The sequence below is a fragment of the Macaca mulatta genome, chromosome 3 (assembly GCF_049350105.2).
Source record: "Macaca mulatta isolate MMU2019108-1 chromosome 3, T2T-MMU8v2.0, whole genome shotgun sequence".
NCBI classification, from domain to species: Eukaryota; Metazoa; Chordata; class Mammalia; order Primates; family Cercopithecidae; genus Macaca; species Macaca mulatta.
In genome coordinates, this window is record NC_133408.1 from 80,355,653 (window position 1) to 80,376,813 (window position 21,161).

Below are 21,161 nucleotides of genomic sequence, written 5' to 3' on the forward strand. Positions count from 1 at the left end.
TATTTTTAAGTTCTTTCATTATTTGTAAGATTTTGAGTGTGTGTGTCCCATATTTTCCTTTTGACCTGCTGCATCAGAAAGCTCCTAGTTAAGATGAGTGTTTGTTCAATCCTCTTTGCTAGTGTCATTATTTAATGGATACACTGACATTCCTGCTTCATTCCAGAATTCATTAGCCGGCCCCTATTCTTTTACTTTACTCCGAATGGTTTTATGGCATTTTTTTTTTTGAGCTATCTAAATCTTTCTTAGAATTAAACAGATACAGACACAGGTGCTTCTGTTAGTGCAATGTTACTACAAAACCCTGTACAGTCAGTCAGTGTCTGGTGCTGCAATATGAGCAAGGAATAATTTTTAATATTGTCAAGGTTTCACCTTAACTTGAGATTTCTCAACCGGTCTACTGATGTTCTGGGTCAGATGATTCTTTGTTGTAGAAGCTGTCTTGTGCTTTCTAAGATTCTTAGCGACATCTCTGGCCTCATCCCACTAGAGGCTAATATTACCCTCCCCATTGGTCCACAGTTGTGACAACCAAAAATGCATCCAGACATTGGCAAATATCCTTTGGAGGTCAAAATCATCCCCTATTGATAACTAGTGCCTTAACTGAGGGCTTCGTGCCTCGAGGGAATCACCGCTTATGTACCAAGTACAAATCTCAGACCATCCCTGGGATCAGACAGACTCTGTAGCCATCTTACAAAGCAACTCTGTGGATCGCCCACCACCTGCTGGCCTCAGGTTTCACTTCTGCTTTTCACAGGCCCAGAACCTTGCTTCAGAAAATTCAAACTTGTCTTTTAGACCATATTTACAAAGATCTTAGCTCTCTCAAATCCAGCTTCTACACAATTGTTATACAAGTCAAGTCATTAGAAATAATTCTTTGAGAACGTAAACTTCAGTGTTGTAAACTTAACCATTCTGTCTCTGAAGACTAATTTTCAAACTATTGTTAAGATACTTACTGAAAAAAAACTGGAACCATAAGAAGAATCTATAATAAAGAAGATTTAAGAGATATTAGTTCAATCATCAATGAAAAAGCACGTGCTAAATGCCTACTTTACCTCTAAAGTCAATTGGAGTATTCAAGAGCCCTGGCCCAAAAGCCAAATACACCAAAATTGAAGAATAAATCTATCTTCATAAGATTTATCTGAAGAAAGCTATCATAGTAGATTTCCAAATCTAAGTATATTCATGGAAAAAATTTAACTGGTAAACCAAATTTCCACAATTTGCCAAAGGGTATTGTATTATTTTATTAGTATCTAATTTCACTGGGCATTGCAAAAATTCAGGATAGGATAGAGGGAATAAATGAAAATTTTTTATAAAAGAAAAACATGAAGGAAAAACTTGAAGAGAAAAAAGTGAAATTATAATTTTTCAGATTATTGTAAGTTACATATACCATAGAAAATGGTTCAAATAATAGAAAACTAGAAATAAAGTGGGGACTTCATCTCAAAACAAATTGATTATGTTTTCAACAGCATGTTAAAAACCTTATTTGAAGATCAAATTTTATAAAAGTAGAATGATCCCATAATAGAGTGTAATATAAGAACTCCATCATTTGGTGTTTGAAACCGTTCTGGTCTATTGTTGATACATTTTGGGTCCATTGTGAAATCAGCCTTCAGGGAGGCCATGGCCAGCCCTGCCACATCCTGGACAAAGGTGCTATTTTGTCTCTTCAAAATATCACATAATGCCATCTGCCTTGGGAAGTGTATTCTTCATGTTACTGCCAAACTCTTTATTTCATGGTTTTGTATATACTCCATGAAGAAAGAAAAAATTACATAGGAATTATAGTTGGAGCTGTATACTTAGGAGTATCAGATTTAGCAAATTTAAAACGGAGCACCTCCAATTAAATTTCAATTTCAGATTAGAAATAAATTATTTTTTACCAAAGTATGTAACATTTGGGACATACATATAGTAACAAATTTTTGTTATTTAAATTTCAAATTTAACTGAATGCCCCCATTTATTAACAAATATCACAGTAGGCAATGACTCAGGGATGTGAAGAGAGGCAACTGGCTGCCTATTTCTGAGGTGCAAACTTCTCCATTTGTAAGCCAAACTCTCTAAGATCTTTATCCATCCTAACTTTCCCTACTGTAGATTTATAAATGAGATGAAGCCATTTATAATGTGGATATTCTTTATAATGAACAGAAATTGCTTTTGTTTAGGGAATAATTCACCCCAATAATCCAAAAGGCTTGTACTCAAAGTAAATAAATCATCCAAGGCCAGTCTTAAAGTGTTACTTACGTGGAAAAGACCAATCCAAATATACAAGAAGGAAGAAACAAATTGGGAATTTGTGTGTGTGTGTGTGTGTGTGTGTGTGTGTGTGTGTGTGTGTGTGTATGTTTGGGGAAGGTGGAGACAGATTCTTAAAACAGAATAAGAAAGCAAGAAAGGAAGACAACAGCCGAAGAGTGTAAAGGAGTAGGCAGAGTGGTGAGAAGGTAACTGTGGAGACAAAGTCAGGATGGTCTGCAGCCCTTTGAAGGTTGTGCAGGGTGTGCACTGCACAAGGTGCCTTCCCAGGGGGTTGAGGAGAGAGAATGCAGCTCCACCCTCCACAACCATCTACAGGTGCTGGCCTCATCCGTGAAAGACTCACAATGACAGCTTAGCACAGGCAAGAGTTCAGCGTTTTTTAAACATTCTGGGTTCCCACAGCCTCCACAGCTCTCCCTAAGCTGTGTCCAAGTGGGTAGTGTCAGTTATGAGAGATTTACTTGCCTGGAGTGTTGGATCTTTCTGCCCAAAGTCTTTTTAAGTTTTTTGCCTTGTTCATCATTCTGTGAATTTCCTCGGCCAGGTCTTGTATCTCTTTTAAAAAGGCCAGGTTGTTGACTTTCTTGGGGTCAGCTGTAGTTTGGAACCTAGACAAACTTTAAACAGAATAAATACTGCAAAGGAAGCTCTTTGACAAGAATAAGTTTCCTTGGCATTTTTTAAGATTTGTGATACCAAATTGTTTTCAATTAAACTTGGTACCAATTTACACTCCCATCATCTACCCTGAGAGCCCATTTTACCTGACCCTCATCCAAAAGAGAAATCGTTATTTTAAAAATCTTCACAAATTTAAAATTAGAAAATTGTCTTCATTCTCTGTATTATCTGAAAGCTCAGCCATTTTATGTTTATAAACCTTTTTTAAAAAAATTTATTTGACACATATTATATAGCATGCCCTGCACATCGGTGATGTGCAGTGGAATAAATACATCAGTGAACAGTACAGACATGATATGATCTCTGCATGAGGAGGAGACAGAGACAATTATGGGGAATGTTTTAGTTTTTTAATTCCACACCTTTATTTTACAAATTAGAGAACATAGTGAAAATGAATTAACAGTTGTCAACATGTAAATCTACCATGAAAGAATAACAAAGCTTACATCACAAAGAGTTACAGTAAATCTCTTCCACAAATATTATCACTTAATTCTCACAATCTATAATGAAGTCAAAGCAGGTTCAACATTTATTGATGAATAAAATAAATTCAATAACTTTCAAGTCAGCTATTTAGAGATGAGGAAATGTGGCCCAGATAAACAAAGTGAATTTGCTAAAAGCAAACAGACTGTTTGCAGCAAAACTGGGTCTGGAGTCCAGAGAACTGAGCACTGGCTCAGATGGCCTTCTACTACAGGTGGTTGCTACATACACTCAACAGAAATCTCACCTGGTTTTGTTTTGTTTTGCTTTGCTTTAAAAAAAAAGAAATGTAGAAAGAGGATCTTGCTATATCGCCCAGGCTGATCTTGAACTCCTGGCCTCAAGTGATCCTCCCACTTTGACCTTCCAAAATATGGGATTACAGGCATAAACCACCATGCCCAACCAGAAATCTTACCTTTTAAGTGTGGCCTTCAACTTGAGTGGATCAGAATTTCAAAAGCACAACAAGAAACTACTTCTCTGCTGAGGCCTCATATTAAAGGCTAAAAATGACCTCTGAAAGCTGTGAACCATGATTCAAACTCTCTTGCTTCACCCAAACATGAGATTCGCCTGGGAAACCATAGAATTATCAGATTATAGAAATCAATGTAATTCAAGATGAGTTTCCCTGGTAATAATGAGCAGGTTTTACGTTCTTTTTCTAGTTATTATCTCAAAAGTACCTCAATTTGTCCTTAAGACCAGATGAGGAACTATCATTAACATAAGAAATGTTTATAGCAGAAAAATGCATAGAAAATCCTTGATTAAATGTTAATTTGTGTGTGTGTGAGACAGAGAAGGTGAATTCCAGAGCGGCAGGGAAATCTTAGAGCTATAATAGGATTTGGGTGGACAGTAGTTTCCTCCTTTCTGAGTACAGGTCTTTATTGAGACTTTTATCAGGTAGTGCTTGACCTGCCAGGCTAGGAAAAGACTTGCAAAGTGAAGGTGGGGGATAAAAGAGATTGCAGTGGGGAGGACAAGAGAAGGCCACTGAGCAGAGATGACTGAACTTTCTCAGCCCTCAGACTGACACTGAGAATCACCCCTTCAAAGAGCCACGACCGATACTGCACCCAGAGATATCCCTGCAATTCTGTGAAGGATCCACTTGAGGTTGTCAGAAGTGAATCGGGCCTTGGAAATCATTATTCAGGTCCCTTCCTCAGTTTGAAGATGAGAAAACTTAGACCCAATGAAAGCTCCCTTGGAGTCAAAATGTTTTTAAAACAATGTCACACTTGGGAGATTATCTTTAAAATAAGATCAAAATATTACCCACCTAATAGGGTGGTGTGAGGATCATCCAGCACCCAGCACTGCATAAATAAGCATGAAGAGGTACGGCAATGGTGAGACTAATACTGAGATATGCACATTTTCAGCATAAGGACTATAAGAATAAGCAAGGAATGTGAAGCAATATGATTATTCTTTCTATCACAATTTTTGTTAATTTTTGCTTAGGCAAGAAGGACAAATTCTTACCAAATGAGAATTATTTCTAAGTAGATCCAAAGGCAGAAATAATTCTCCTAAGAAGGCTGTTATGGCTGACTCACATTACTGCTCCCATTTATCTGTGCCAGAGAGGAAGGATTGGAGGACAGTACTAGGTCAATTCCATAACTTTGCTCTTGTGAATAGTGCTACAATAAATACACAAGAGCAGATATCTTTTTAATATAATGATTTATATTCCTTTGGATAGACATCCAGTAATGAAATTGTTGTATACAGTGGTAGTTCTATTCTTAGTTCTTTGAGAAATCAAAATGTTTAAAACAATACCAAAAAAATATTAACTTAGGAATACATTTAATGAAATATACATAGAACTGAGGGCTACAAAAACATTCCTGAGAGAAATTCAAGAAAGCTAAAATAAATGGAGACCTATATCATGCTTATGGATTGAATGATTCAATATTTTTAAAATATTAATTCTCTCAAAACTAATGTATAGATAGAAGGTAACCCTTTAGGACAACTGCATATTCACATGCAAAAGAATGAAGTTGTATCCATCCCTTCCTCACACCATACACAAAAGTCAACTCAAAATGGATAATAGACTAAAATGTAAAAGCTAAACTGTAAAACTCTTAGAAGAAAATATAGCAGTAAATATGATTGTAGATTAGGCTGAGCCTTTTAGATATGACACCAAAAGCACGAACAACAAAAGAAAAAAATAGGTAAGTTGGACTTCATGAAAATTAAAAACTTTTACTTCAAAAACACAATCACAAAGTGGAAAAACAACCAGAAAATGGTGGGGAAAAGATGTGGAAGTCATATATCTAATAAGGGACTTGTCTGTAAAATATATGAAGAATTCTTACAACTTTATAATAAAAAGACAAATAATCCAATTAAAAGTGGGCAAAAGATTTGAATAGACATTTCTCCAAAGAAGATATACAAATGGCCAAAAACCACATAAAAAGATTGTCAACATCATAAACCATTAGGGAAATGTAAATCAAAATCACAATGGAATAACTCCTTATATCCACCTAGATGGCTACAATCTAAAGAACAGAAATATAAATATTGGTGAGAATGTGGAGTAATTGAACCTTTATACCACTGATGATGGGAGAGCAAAATGGCAGAGCCACGTTGGAAAACAATCTGACAGTTTCTCAAAATGTTAGACATAGAGCTATCATATGACCTAGCATATACCCAAAAGAGAAACAAAAACATACATTTTTTTAAAACTTGCACGTGAATATTCCAGCATTATCCATAATAGCCTAAAAGTAGAAACAACTCAAATGTACTTCAACAGACGAAAAGATAAAGAAAATGTCCTATATCTATACAATGGAATATTAGTTGATCATCAGTTTTAAAATGAAGTATTTTAGATGCTACAACATGAATGAACCTTAAAAACATTGTGCTGAGTGAAAGAGGTCAGTCACCAAACAAAGCCTATAACTTATACAAATTCTATATGTAGGAAATGTCCAGAATGCTAAAATCTATAGAGACAGAAAGTAGTTTAGTTGTATGCCCAAGGTTAGGCGTGGGGGAGATTGGAAGGAAATGAGAAGCGTATGCTAATAATACATTTAGATTTTCTTGTTGGGTTGGTGAAATTTTTCTAAAATTAACTATGATGATGGTTGCCCAGCTCTGTGAATAAACTAACAATTATTGAATTGTGTACAGGCCTACCTTGTTTTTTTATGCTTTGCTTTATTGTCCTTCACAGATACTGTATTTTTCACAAATTGAAGGTTCATGGCAAACCTGCATTGAGCAAGTCTGTCAACGCCAATTTTCCAAGAGCATGTGCTCACTTTGTGTCTCTGTGTCACATTTTGGTAATCCTCACAAAATACTTTAAATCTTCATTATTATTATATCTACTATTGTGTTCTGTAATCAGTGATCTTTGATATTACTATCATAATTGCTTGGAGTTGCCACAAACCATGCCTATATAAGATGGAGAACTCCATCAATAAATTTTGGGTGTATTCTGACTGCTCCACTGATTGACCATTCCCTCATCTCTCTTCTCTCCTCGGGCCTTCCTGTTCCCTGAGACACGATGATATTGAAATTAGGCTAATGAATAACCCTACAATGACCTCTAATTGTTCAAGTGAAAGGAAGAGCCACATGTCTGTCACTTTAAATCAGAAGGTAGAATTATTATTATTATTATTATTATTATTATTATTATTAGAGACAGAGTCTCACTCTTGTCGCCCAGGCTGGAGTGCAGTGACACAATCTCAGCTCCCTGCAACCTCCGCCTCCCGTGTTTATTAATTATTAGGAATGATTAAGTTCGGTGAGGAAGGCATGTTAAAAGCTGAGATAGGCTGAAAGCTAGGACTCTTTCACCAAGCAGTTAATAAATGCAATTCACTAACACTTAATGAAGTTGTGAATGCAAAGAAAAGGTTCTTAAAGAAAATTAAAAGTGCCACTCCAGTGAAAACACAAATGATAAGAAAGTGATATGGAAAAAGTTTTAGAGGTCTGGATAGATGAAATCAGCCACAACATTTCCTTAAGCCAAAGTCTAATCCAGAGAATGGTCCTAATTCTCTCGAGTTCTATGAAGCCTGAGAGAGGTGAGGAAGCTGCAGAAGAAAAGTTTGAAGCTAGCAGAGGTTGGTTCATGAGGGTTCAGGAAATAAACCATCTCCCTTACATAAAAGTGCAAAGTGAAGATGTAAGCATTGATAAAGAAGCTGAAGCAAGTTTTCCAGAAGATCTAACTAAAATAATTGGTGTAAGTGTCTACACTAAACAACAAATTTTCAGTGCACATGAAACAGCCTTGCATTGGAAGATGTTATCTAGGACTTTCATTAACTAGAGAGAAGTCAATGCCTGCCTTCAAAGTTTCAATGGACAGGCTGACTCTCTTGTTAGGGACTAATACAGCTGGTGACCTTCAGTTGAAGCCAATGTTTATTTACCATTCCAAAAATCCTAGGGCCCTTAAGAATTATGCTAAATCAACTGTATCTGTGCTCTATAAATGGAACACCAAAGCTTAGATGACAGCACCTCTGTTTACAGCATATTTTACTGAATATCTTAAACTCACTGTCAAAACCTACTGCTCAGAAAAAAAATGTTTTCAAAATATTACTGTTCATTGATCATGCAGCCAGTCATCCAAGAGCTCCAATGAAGATGTACAAGGAGATTAATGTTTTCATGCCTGCTAACAAACATCCAGTCTGCAGCACGTGGAGAAAGAAGTAACTTCAAATTTCAAATCTTATTATTTAAGAAATGCATTTCATAAAGCTATAGAGTCATAGATAGTGATTCAAATGTATGGATGATTTTGAGTGGGTTCCAGACTTCAGTGGAGGAAGTAACTGCAGATGTGATGGAAATAGCAAAAGAACTACTATTAGAAGTGGAGCCTTAAAATGTGACAGAATTGTTGCAATCTCATAATAAAACTAATGAATGAGGAGTTGCTTCTTATGGATAAGCAAGTAAAGTGGTTTCTTGAGATGGAATCTACTTCTGGTGAAGATGCTGTGGACATTATTGCAATGATAACAAAGGATTTAGAATATTACATAAAATTAGTTGGTAAGTCAGTGACAGAGTTTCAGAAGATTGACTCTCATTTTGAAAGAAGTCCCACTGTAAGTAAATGCTATAAAACAGCATCACATGCTACAGAGAAATATTTCATGAAAGAAATAGTCAATGATGCAGTAAACTTCATTTCTGTCTTGCTTAAAGAAATAGCCACAGCCACTTCCATCTCCAGCAACCACCACCTTGATCAGTCAGCAGTCATCAGCAACAAAACAAGATCTTCACCAGGAAAAAGATTGGCTCAGATGATCATGAGCATTTTTTAGCAATAAAGTGTTCTTTTAATTAAGGTGTGTACATTTTTTAGACAATGCTATTGCACACTTAATAGACTACAATATAAACATAAATTTTATATGCAATGAAAAACTAAAAAATGTATGTGACTCACTTTATTGCAATACTTGCTATATTGTGATGTTGTGAAACTAAACCTACAGATCTGAGAGTCCAAAAACAGTCCTTCATACTATTAACAAATCAATTGATTTTAAACAAAGGTCCCAATGTATTTTAATGAAATAGAATAGTTTTTTCAACAAATGCTACTAGAATTGTATATACATACTTAAAAAGATACACCTCAAAAGTTACCTCACACCATAGAAAGAAATAAACTGAAAATAAATTGTACCTGTAAACAAAAGCTAAAATTATTAAAAGAAAATACAGGAAAAATTCTGAATGATCTTCAAAAATATTAGGCAAATATTTCTTTGTTAAAAAAAACACAAAAAGCACAAATCAAAATAGAAAAAATGATAATTATATTTTATCAAAATAAATAATCCCTGCTCTTCAAAAGACGGAGCATAAATTAGAAAATAATATTTACAATACATGTATAATATGCATACATATGATTAAAGACTTGTGACCAGCATATGTAAAAAAAACTCTAAGAATTCAATAAAACTAAAAATAAAAAATCAATTGTATAAAATATTCGAACACTTTCCTCAAAAAAATATTGAAATGGCCAATAAACATATAAAAAGATGCTTAACATCATTTCTGATGAAGAAAATGTAAATTAAAATTACAATTAGAAAGCACAATACAACAGTATAGAGGCTAAAATTAAAGAGAACAACATAATAACAAGCGTTAACAAGAATGTGGAACAACTGGAATTCTTATGTATTGATGTTGGGTGTATAAAATTGCACAACACCTTGGCAAATAGCCTGGACATATATTGTATAGCTAAACATACACTAAACATTTATCCCAAGAATTCTACTCCTAGGTATTAACCCAAGGAAAATTAAAATATTTGTCCACACATTTATTTTTTTAATGTTCATAACATTTAAGATGGAAAGAGGCCTTGAAGAAGTTAGGACGGTCTTGTGTTGCCTACCTCTTCTCACTCAATCCCAGGCAGTGCAGCATGGAGAAAGATTCTGTGTGCTTGAGGGAGGGAGAGCAAACTGAGTGTGAATCTTTGTACTGAAAGTCAGTGCTGCCCTGTCACAATAGAATGCAAAAAAAGGCAGAATTCTACTGGTGCCCACAGAGGGAGCATTTAGACCAGCCCTGAGCCAGATGAGAATCCTGTGCCCCAGCAAGAGGTATCCAAGTCCTGGCTGACCTCACTACAGGCTGATAAAGTGGTTTGGGATCCCAAATAAATTTGAGTGGCAGTCAGGCCACAAAAACTGCAGTCCTTAGATAAGCCCTGGTATTCTACTGGTTTTGAAGGCAGGGGAATTGCAGTGCCGATGCAATACCAGCTGTAGTAGCCATAAGAGTGCTTACATCAACCCTCCCCAACTCCAGGCAGTGGAGCTTGGGGAAAGACTTCTGCTTGAGGAAGAGAGAAGGAATATTACAGAGGACTTTGTCTTGCAAGCTGAATACCAGTTCAGCCACTGTAAAATAAAGTAATAGGCAGATTTCTGAAGCCCCTGATTCCAGGCCTTTTCTTCCCAATGGCATTTCTAAACACATCTAGGCCAGATGAGAATCTGCTGCCCTGATGGGATGGACTCAGTCCCAGCAGGATTGGCTTCCTGCTGAGTAAGGTGACCTTGAACCTTGAATGAACATCAGCAGCAGCCAGGAAGTAGTGGCCATGGGTCTCAGGTAAGCCCCAGTACTGTACTGGTCAGGAAGAACATGAGCTTCAGTTGTGATCCAACATGGTGCCATGGGAGTGCCTGCATCACCCCTCCCCCAATTCCAAACAGCCCTGTGTGGAAAGATACTCCTTCTGATTACGGGAAACAGAAGGAAGAGAGCAAGAGACTTCAACTGGTAACCCAGAGAATGCTCTCTTAACTTCCCTAAGTCCAACAAGGCTGATTACCTGGGAGCCTCCAAGAGTTGCAGTATTCTTGGGCTTAGGAATGAAGCAGCTAGTGCTGAAACAGCTGCAGTGACCACAGGCTTAGGTCACAACATTTATTCCTCTTTGAATTCTTGGAAAGTCCTCTCAAGAAGGATGAGTACAAACAAGCCCAGACTACAAAGATTGGAATAAATGCCTAACTCTTCAATGCTCAGCCATTAATGAACATCCACAAGCATCAACAACATCCAGAAAAACACAACCTCACCAAACTAAATAAGTCATCAGTGACCAATCCTGGAGTGACAGAGATATGTGACCTGTCAGACAGGGAAATGTAATATAAATATAATAATATAAATAAAATAATATAAATGCACCCAACTCTGGAGCATCCATATATAAAAAGCAAATATTAACAGAGCTAAAGAGAGAGACAGATCTCAATATAATAACAGCTGGAGACTTTGACACCCCATATTTTGCATTGAACAGATCATTCAAACAGAAAAGCAACAAAGAATCATTGGAGCAGAGTCTTGCTCTGTCACCCTGGCTGGAGTGCAGTGGCACAATCTCGGTTCACTGCAAGCTCTGTCTCCCAGGTTCATGCCGGGAGTATGGACATTTTATTAATTTTGATTCTTCCAATCCATGGACATAGAATATCTTTATATTTTTTGTGTGTTCTCTTCAATTGAAAAACTGAGAAAAAAATAATAAATTCCTAGATACTTGCAACATACCAAGATTGAACCATAAAGAAATCCAAAACTTGAATAAACCACTACCAGGTAATAAGAGAGCAGTAATAAACATTCTCCCTTCAAAGAAAAGCTCAGGACCCAAACAATGGCTTCACTGCTGAATTTTACCATTTAAACAAGAATTAATACCAATCCTACTCAAACTAATCCAAAAGGTTGAAGAGGAAGGAATACTGTCAAACTCGTTCTGCAGTGCCAGTATTACCCTGATACCAAAACTAGACATCCACACAAAAAGTAACAAAAAAGAAAACTAGGGGCCAATACTTCTGATGAACATAGATGCAAAAATTCTCAACAAAATACTGACAAAATCGAATTTAATATTACATTTAAAAGATCATTTATTATGACCAAGTGGAATTCATCCATCCCAAGGTCACAAGAGTGATTTAACATATGCAAATTAATCAATGTGATACATCACATCAAAACACAAAAGACAAAGACTATACAATCATATCAATAGACATTCAAAAAGCATTAGATAAAATTCAACATTCCTTTATGATACAAACTCTCAAAAAACTGGATATAGAAGGAATACAGTCAAGCACAATAAACACCTTATATGACAAAATCACTGTTACTATCATACTGAATCGGGGAAAACTGAAGATCTTTTCTTTAAGATTTGGAACAAGAATGCCCACTTTCACTACTTTTATGCAACATAATACTGGAAGTCCCAGTCAGAACAATCCAGCAACAGAAAGAAATAAAGGACATCCAAATTGGAAAGGAAGAAGTCAAATTATCCTTGTTTGCATATGACATGATCTCATATTGAGAAAAACCTAAAGACTCCACCAAGAAACTATTAGGACCGATAAACAAATTCAGTAAAGTTGAAGGATACAAAATTAACAAAGAAAAATCAATAGCATTTATATACACTAACAGTGAACAATGTGAAAAAGAGACCAAGAAAGCAATCTCGTTTATAATAGCTACCAATAAAATAACATACCTAGGAATAAACCTAACCAAAGAAGTAAAAAAATCCTTGCAATGAAAACTATAAAACCCTGATGAAAGAAATTGAAGAGGACACACAAAAATTAGAAAGATGCTCCATGTTCATGGATTGGAAGAATCAATATTGTTAAAATGTCCATCCTCCCCAAAGCAATCCGCAGATTCAATACAATCGCTATGAAAATACCAAAGATGTTCTTCATAGAAATAGGGGGGAAAAAACCATTTTTTAAAATCCTAAAATTTATATGCCACTACAAAGACCTAAAATAGCCAAAGCAATCCTGAGCAAAAAGAGCAAAGCTGGTGGCATCACATTACCTGACTTCAAAATATACTACAAAACTTTAGTAACCAAGTCAGCATGGTATTGTCATGAAAACAGACACATAGATCAATGGAACAGAACAGAGAACCCAGAAATAAATCCACACATTACAGTCCTTATTTTTTACAAAGGCTCCAAGAACATTCAATGAGGAAAGAAAGTCTCTTCAATAAACGCTGCTGAGAAAAGTGGATATCCATATGCAGAATGAAACTAAACCCCTATCTCTTGCCACATTAAAAAAAAAAAAAATCAAAATTGATTAAAGACTTAAATCTAAGACCTGAAACTATGAAACTAATAGAATAAAACATTGGGGAAACACTCCAGGATATTGGTCTGGGCAATGTAGTCCCAGCTAATCAGGAGGATGAGGCAGGAGAATCGCTTGAACCCGGGAGGCAGAGGTTGCAGTGCTGGGCAGCAGAGAGCCAGACTCTGTCTCAACAACAAACAAAGTCTAGGAGGCGGAGGTTGCGGTGAGCCGAGATCGCGTCATTGCACTCCAGCGTGGGCAACAAGAGCAAAACTCCGTCTCAAAAAAAAAAAAAAAAAAAAAAAGAGCGTAAAGAGAGTGAAAAGCAAACTGAGAAGCTGAGGGGAGGCGGCAGCAGGTGATAATCAAGTAAGGGTAGGAACCAGGCAGTATGGTTGTTGCAAAAGAGGCAGAGAGGGTCACATGATCCTCTGGGTATCTGGGCATGTTTGAGAATGGACAAAAAAATAAAAATATTGATGACCACCAAATGAGACCAGTAGGAAATGACTGGAAACGTTTCAAGAAACTGCAAATGAAAGGTCCCCCAACCAAAGCCGAGAAGGCAAGGCACCGGGTGCTGTAGACCAAGGGTGGGCGTGCCCCGACATGGGTGTGGCGATCAGCCTCCCGAAGGTAGTCAGACAGTGAAAGGGAAGTGAGGGGCGGGTTTAGACGGCATATTAGCATTACAAAGCATTTTGAACTAAACAAAATAGGAGTGACCACTAACACTCGCAAGAATATCCAGTTCTGTTTCCTGCAGTGCTTCATGTTTCTGAAATCCTCTTGTTAAAATGAAGGGGAAACCCCCCAACAAAAGCAGGAATGAGGAGCTGATTTTCCTAATCATAAATTACATCAGATGGTACCTGGGATTTCTGTCCAAAGTGAACTTACCTAAGGAATTAGAAAGGTCACAGAAACTTACGAACTAAATTAGCTGTGACACTTGCTTTCAGATTTTTTTGTTTTTGTTTTTGTATCTTTGGTTTTTGTTTGTTTGTTTGTTGTTTTTGTGGGGTTTTTTGGAGACAGATTCTCATTCTGTTGCCCAGGCTGGAGTGCAGTGGCGCAAACTCGGCTTGCTGCAGCCTCTGCCTCCCATGTTCAAGCAATTCTCCTGCCTCAGCCTGGTGAGTAGCTCGGACTACAGGCGCCCGCCACCACGCCCAGCTAATTTTTGTATTTATAGTAAAGATGAGGTTTCACTGTGTTGGCCAGGGTTGTGTCACACTCCTGACCTCGTGATCCGCCCACCTTGGCCACCCAAAGCACTGCGACTACAGGCGTGAGCCACTGCACCCAGCTGCTTTCAGGTGTTTTTAAACCGAGACAATTACCACAAAATAATCAGGAATGAGTCTTTATTTATGGGTTTGAACTTTAGTTGAATCCACAGTTGCTCCAATATGAAAACACATGAAATCTACTTAGTCGAGTAGCCAGGTCTATTGACAGCATGCTTCACTCTTCCTTGTCTCCTTTCTCCCTCTCCCCTCTTTCCTTACTCCTAAAAATTTCCTTTCCCTATTTTATTTTGTATTTCTTATACCTCTTCCTTGGGCGCTACTAGACAAAGTGGGGAATTTCATTCTTGGTTCTCAAAGTTAAAGGCTTTGCAATGCTGGTGAACTATTCACCTGACTACCACTCTCAGAATGTTAGGTGAAGAATCTCACCAGGTTGCTTTTATAATCCCTGAATTTCTGCACATTGAAGTGAGGATGTTGACGTGGAAAAACACAAAGAAAACAAAGGTAGATTACTTCCTGGTATCAAGTAATTTTGGGTTTTTTGTTTGTTTCAGACTGAGTCTCACTCTGTCACCCAGGCTAGAGTGCAGTGACACGATCTTGGCTCACGGTGACCTCCCCCTGGGTTCAAGCAATTCTCCTGCCTCAGTCTCCCCAATAGCTGGGATTACAGGCACCCGCCACCACATTGGCTAATTTTTTCATATTTTTAGTAGAGACAGGGTTTCACTATGTTGGCCAGGCTGGTCTTGAACTCCTTGTCTCAGGCGATCTGCCCGCCTCAGCCTCCCAAAGTGCTGGGATTACAGGTGTGAGCCACCACGCCTGGGCTTCAAGTAGTATTTTTATAATAGTTACAGCCACAGTAATAAGAATTTGTTATTATTAACTCCCATTGGTTGAATGCCTCTGTGCCGTGCATTGTGCTAGATGTTTTCTGTATTTGTTTTTAACATTCACAAAACTTAAAGTGAGTGAACAGATTCAGAGAGGTTAATTAATTTGCACAGATTCACAGAACCAAAGGTAACAGAGCCAGTATTGTTTAGCCTCAAAATCGTATCCTTTCCACTTCAACATCATTTAAACTTCCCATTCCAAGTAAGGAAGAGAGGTAAGAAGACTTGAAATAAAGACTCTGCTAAGTCTCAAGCTCTTTTAATGCTTCCAAGAAAAACAGTTTTGTATATTTCCCTTCTCCACACATTCAAGAAAAGGCCATTGAACTTTTCAGGGTTATGACTTTGCAGTATTTTCAAATTAGCCTCTTTATATCATATTTCTATATGATTTGTCTCAGAAAAAGTAAGCACCTACTATGGTCTGAAAGTTGGCATCTCCCATGCCCAACTTTTTATGTTGAAACGTAACCCCTAAGATGATATAGGGGAGGTGATTAGATCATGAGGACAGAGCCTTCATGAATAGGGTTAGTGCCCTTATTAAAGAGACCCTGGAGAGCTGCCTCATCCCTTCCATTATGTGAGAACACGGCTGGAAGGTGTCATTTATTATGGAAAGGGTTCTCACCAGATACCAGATCAGCTGGCACCTTGATCTTGGACCTCCCAGCCTCCAAAACTATGAGAAATAAATATTTATTTCTTATAAGCCACACAGTTTATGGTATTCATTATAGCAGCCCAAATGAACTAAAACAACACCATTTATAAATATTGTACCTGATGTGCCGAAAATTATCTGGAAACTTTTAATTTTCCTCTTGTAACTTTAAAGGTGGAGGATAAAGATCATATATGTCAACATTTGCTTTACATTTAAACATCTTAGATTATTTAATATTAGTAAATACAGATTAAATAAAACTCAGATCATTCATACCTGTTAATGCAAACTCTCATAATCAACTAGTCACTTGCTTCCCTTCCTAACTTCACCTGGGATAAGTTTCCAGGGAATTCAGGATCCCCCAAGTGAAACTCCCTCACTTCGTCTCTTCTTCTCCTTCTCTTCTTGAGTTTTAAGGCCAACTACAGTGTCAGTTGCATAGCTTAGCATTCAGAGACTCAGAGAAAGCAACTTACCTGTCCTGTAGTCCATTTAGGTGGTTTATGACAAATAAAGCAGTACTGCCCAGTTTTTATTTGCTGTCAGCTAGGGACAGGATTCTGGTCAACTAATAGCACAGTAGAAAAAACCCAGTAGGTAGCTCAAAAAATAATTGTTCTAGGGGCATGTGGCACTAAAATGAAAAGTTGGCTAGACAAGTAATTTTGAAGTCATAATTTTAACCTACAGAAAACAAATTATCACATGCAAATAGCATTTGCTAATCAGTTATTACCCTGTGAGTCCTGCAGGTGGCAGTGGAAAGATCTCCTGCTGGAAGCTAACCGTTAGTTGGAGCCAGAATTATGTGACTCTGAATTTAATAAAACTTTAATTTCTATACTTCTCATGATCTCTGACCTATCCCAAATTATTGAGGCTTTACAAAAAGCAGAAGCCTGTCCTACGTGTCAGCTTTCTGAGATTTTTGAAAAAGATCTTTGTGCTTCTCTTACCGAAAATGATGCTCCATCGACCCTTCATAGCTGAAGTTCCTGCACCTTGATCCAGTGTTACAAAGAAGGCTTTGAACAAAGGGGATAACACCACGGCTGGGCAGATCTCGGGGCTGCAAATAACCTAGAAATAGATGCAAAGAAGAAATAAGTCCATATACCTGCTACCAGACATGGAATTCCTGTTGAGTTGAAATTGTAATATAATATATTATTATATTATTAACCTTGCTGTTAATTTAAAGGAGATCTAAGAACTCAGACAAAAAAAAAATCAAACAAAATGAAACATCTTTATATCTAACACCTTTCTTCCAGGGTCAATACTCATGTTTCAAGGCAGAATGGCTCTGAGCAGCCATAGCTACAGGATTCACGAGATTCCCCATTCACTGAGTGGAAATACCTCTGATGCACAGCCAAGCTTCCAGACACGGCTCTCTATGAACAAGCTGTGAGCAGGAAGAATAAAAAGGATGCTTCTTCCCATCTCATATAAAAATGTAGGAGTTTTTAGTTTTAGCAAAAACTTCAAGCTTAATGCCAGTTGAATTCTGAATGCTTAAATATAGTTGTTAAATATTGTGTAATACAAAAAAAAAAGTCTTTCTACACGGAATAGGACTTTTCAGGACAGACGTCACTAGAAAATAGTCACCTCTGTGGATAACACGCTGTTTACACATCCCCAACCATATCCTTCCTTCACACCACCAGGAGAGTGGGAGTAGTGAGGATGCTGATGGCTGCAACAACTTGAAACTTGCGATTACCAGCCGGGTATGGTGGCTCACACCTGTAATCCCAGCACTTTGGGAGGCCGAGGTGGGCAGATCACCTGAGGTCAGGGGTTTGAGACCAGCCTGGCCAGTGTGTTGAAATCCCATCTCTACTAAAAAAAAAATACAAAAATTAGCTGGGTGTGGTGGCAGGTGCCTCTAATCCCAGCTACTCAGGAGGCTGAGGCAGGAGAACCACTTGAACCCAGGAGGCACAGGTTGCGGTAAGCCGAGATCGTGCCATTGCACCCCAGCATGGGCGATAAGAGCAAAATTCCGTCTCAAAAAAAAAAAAAAAAAAGAAAGAAAGAAAAAAAGAAAAGGAAAGCTACAATAACCATCATAATCTAATACGATGTAGCTCATGAAACCCTGCTGACAGCCTTACTGCTCACATCTAATTTGGTCAGGGAGACAATCCAGGACTTAGAGACTCCCTATGCCCAGCATTCAGCACAATGCCTGTCACATAGAAGACACTCACTAAATGAATGAATTGAAAAATACATGAATAGGTTTTTAGCTAAGGGGACAAATGGAGTTATTAGCAGACACATGGCTCAGTGCTCTAGAATAATATACCATAAAAGGATTTGGAGTTATATCCCAGCTAGCAATAAAAGGTGTATTTCCCTAGCATAATTTCTGTGTCCTGTTTTTCTGAGGAACACATCAGGAATGGAAGTCACCACAGTGAGGTGTTCAGTGGATCAGAGAATTTGAGGATGCTAGTTTGGGATACAGTGTATCTCCAAGACTAAACATTTGGCTTTGTATCTTTGGGCCACCTTGTAATACAAGTAAACAGGTGTGAACGTCTTGGACATCTCATGGAATACAATTAAAAACATGTTTTACAATGAGGATGCTGAGAATCACAAGTGTGTCTTTCCCCAAATCATACACAAACCCAAGAATGACTCCAGGTCAAATATTCATTCTACTGCACCTCACTACCTCCAGGAGCAGGCCTGGAACGGAGATGCCTGTCCAGCACCCCGGGATTGCCAGGGCCAGTCTGAAACCTGGAGCACTTTCCTAGGTCTCCCCAGGGTCCCTGACCGCTTCTTGTTTTTCTCTTTTCCAGTCCCTGAAAGTGAGAACACAAAGGCAGCGCTGCCCTGGCAGCTGTTTTCACATTCATATGTAGCTCGAGGAAGCAGCAGCGCCCTGGGCTTGTGCCTGTCCACCTGCATGTGCAGCCTGCCCACACCATAGGTGATCACAAGCCTAACTTCAACAGCACAAACAGAATTTTACTGGGACAGACATATACATAAAACTTCTCAAGCTTTAATCTCTCAAGGTACTTAACAGGAAATTTCATTTTACTATGCAAATAATCTTAACTTTGGAAGATTATTTATTCTTAGTGAAAATACTCATATATGCAGTCTTTGGCTTCATTCTAAAATTGTAAAACCCACATCACCTTTCCTAAGGTCCTTCTCAGTCACAGCATAAGAATGGGGCCAGCTCTTCCTGTAACAGGACAGACACAGAACATCTTCCACACAGTGGTGACTTCAGGGGTCAGCAACAGTGCCCAGAGAGTGCATTTCCTTGGCATGGCTTCTGTGTCCCATCTCTCTCTCCAGGAACACATCAGGAATGATGGCCCCACAGAGAGTGCTCAATGGGTCAGAAACCGATGACTTCAGCCCTGGACACATTTTCTCTCCAAGATTAAAGACCTGGCATGGTAACATCAGGTCACCCCAAAACAGTGGGAAGCATGAGGGAGGGGGATGGGCATTTTTTAAATCATCTCCATGCCAGGCCTGGTGCTGAGTGCATGCTCCTGACCGGCTTTCTCTCCAAGCCCTCACAGCAGCCCTGGGAGCCAGGAGAAATTTGCTGTCTTTATAGAGAAGAGGTTCACAAAGGTTGCACGCCATGCTCATCCCCACAGAGCTGATGGGGGGCTTGATGGAGCTTCAACTTGCAGTCCTTGATCACTTTTGACTCCTGAGCCCCTTTGAGACTCTGACAAAGCCTTCCCTTCTGTAGGAAAGCTCATCTGCATACCTCTGGGAAATATTTCCAGTGTTTCTTTGGGCCACGTCTTTGTTGGACTGCACTCCTGATACAAAGCAAGAGCTTGATGAATGTTTAAGGGATGGATGGAAACTTTGAGGATAAGGAACATCATAAGCTGCTCTTTCCATAGGGCAGGACTGAGCTAGTACCACACTGGATGGCAGACTTAGTGCTCTCTATCATTTACAACTAAATCATTCACAATTTTGCATTAGCCACTATCATTTTGAGGCTTCTTATCAGTCTTGATACCATGTTATCCTCTGGTTGCATGCAAGCTTTTTTTGCCCTGTTTTGCCCATTTCTCCTGCATAGTACTCCTGGTTTTTTTTTTTTTGTTTTTTTTTTTTGTTTTTTTTTTTTTTTAATCACTTACCTTTCCTTTTCTCACCCACTTTGCTCTTCAGGCTGTTGCAGCCTGGCCCTCCTCATCCTATCCCTCCAGTGAACTGCCCTGGAGAACTTGTCAGCCTTTATCTACTCCTGCAGCACACAGCAATAGCACCTGTCACTCTGCCATGCCTCCTTCTTTCAATGCTTCCCAGGCAGACTCCAAATCTCTGTTTGCCTTCCAGCACTCTGGTTGCTGCTTATTGTCTCCTCTGTTTATCCCTTGAATGCGCTCTTCCTGAGGCCTATATTCTGGAAGTTTCTCCTTCTTAGGTGTCCTCATCTATGTGATTCCAAATTCATAATCTGATTGATTAGGTGGCTCACCCTGACAATCTCAAGAGTCCCTCAGACTCAAGATGGTCATGCTGAGCACAGCTCCCCAAATCCCCTACACGTCCTGTGCCCTGTCAGTTTGGTGGGAGTGCACTCTCCACTCAACTGTTCCAGTCAAAGACCTCCCTGTCCTCATGCATCCAGACAGTTGTTTCTGCCCATCTTACCTCCTTCATGTCCATTAAATCTGGCCTCTTCCCCCTGCTTCAGGGCACAACCATCTCTTGCCTGGTTACTCCAGAGCTCCACAAGTTGATCTTGCCTTCTGTAGTGTTGCTTTCCACCCACCCCTAATTCAACCTTTTCCAGTATCCAGAATGTGACCCCTAAATGCTCATTTTATTATGACCTTGCCTGAAACCTTCCAATGGCTCCTTCATGTTCTTTGAGAGTTCACCATCCTCAACATCATACAAAGCCCTTTATTTGACCCTGCTCACTTCTCCAGCCATATCTCTGCCTTTTTTGGTTGCACTTTAGGCTTTTGTCCATGCTGTCTGCCCTGCCTAAACAATTTCTCCTCTGCACTCCCTTGTTCTCACAAAGTTGCACATTGCCTCAGATGCCTTTCCTTAGAATGGATTGGCCATCCCTCCTGTGTGCTCACACGGCTCC

At 38.6% G+C, this 21,161-nt stretch overlaps 1 protein-coding gene across 1 annotated transcript in view; it reads right to left on the reverse strand.

The window, feature by feature from the left end:
* ABCA13 (ATP binding cassette subfamily A member 13) overlaps positions 1–21,161 on the reverse strand; it is a 513,939-nt gene that overhangs the window by 469,216 nt on the left and 23,562 nt on the right. Inside the window, exons 3-5 of the mRNA XM_077997982.1 lie at positions 17,002–17,125; positions 2,782–2,933; positions 975–1,003 (exon numbers count right to left, since the gene is read on the reverse strand). Of these exons, the coding sequence (XP_077854108.1) occupies positions 975–1,003; positions 2,782–2,933; positions 17,002–17,125 (305 nt within the window). The remainder of the gene's footprint in view (positions 1–974; positions 1,004–2,781; positions 2,934–17,001; positions 17,126–21,161) is intronic.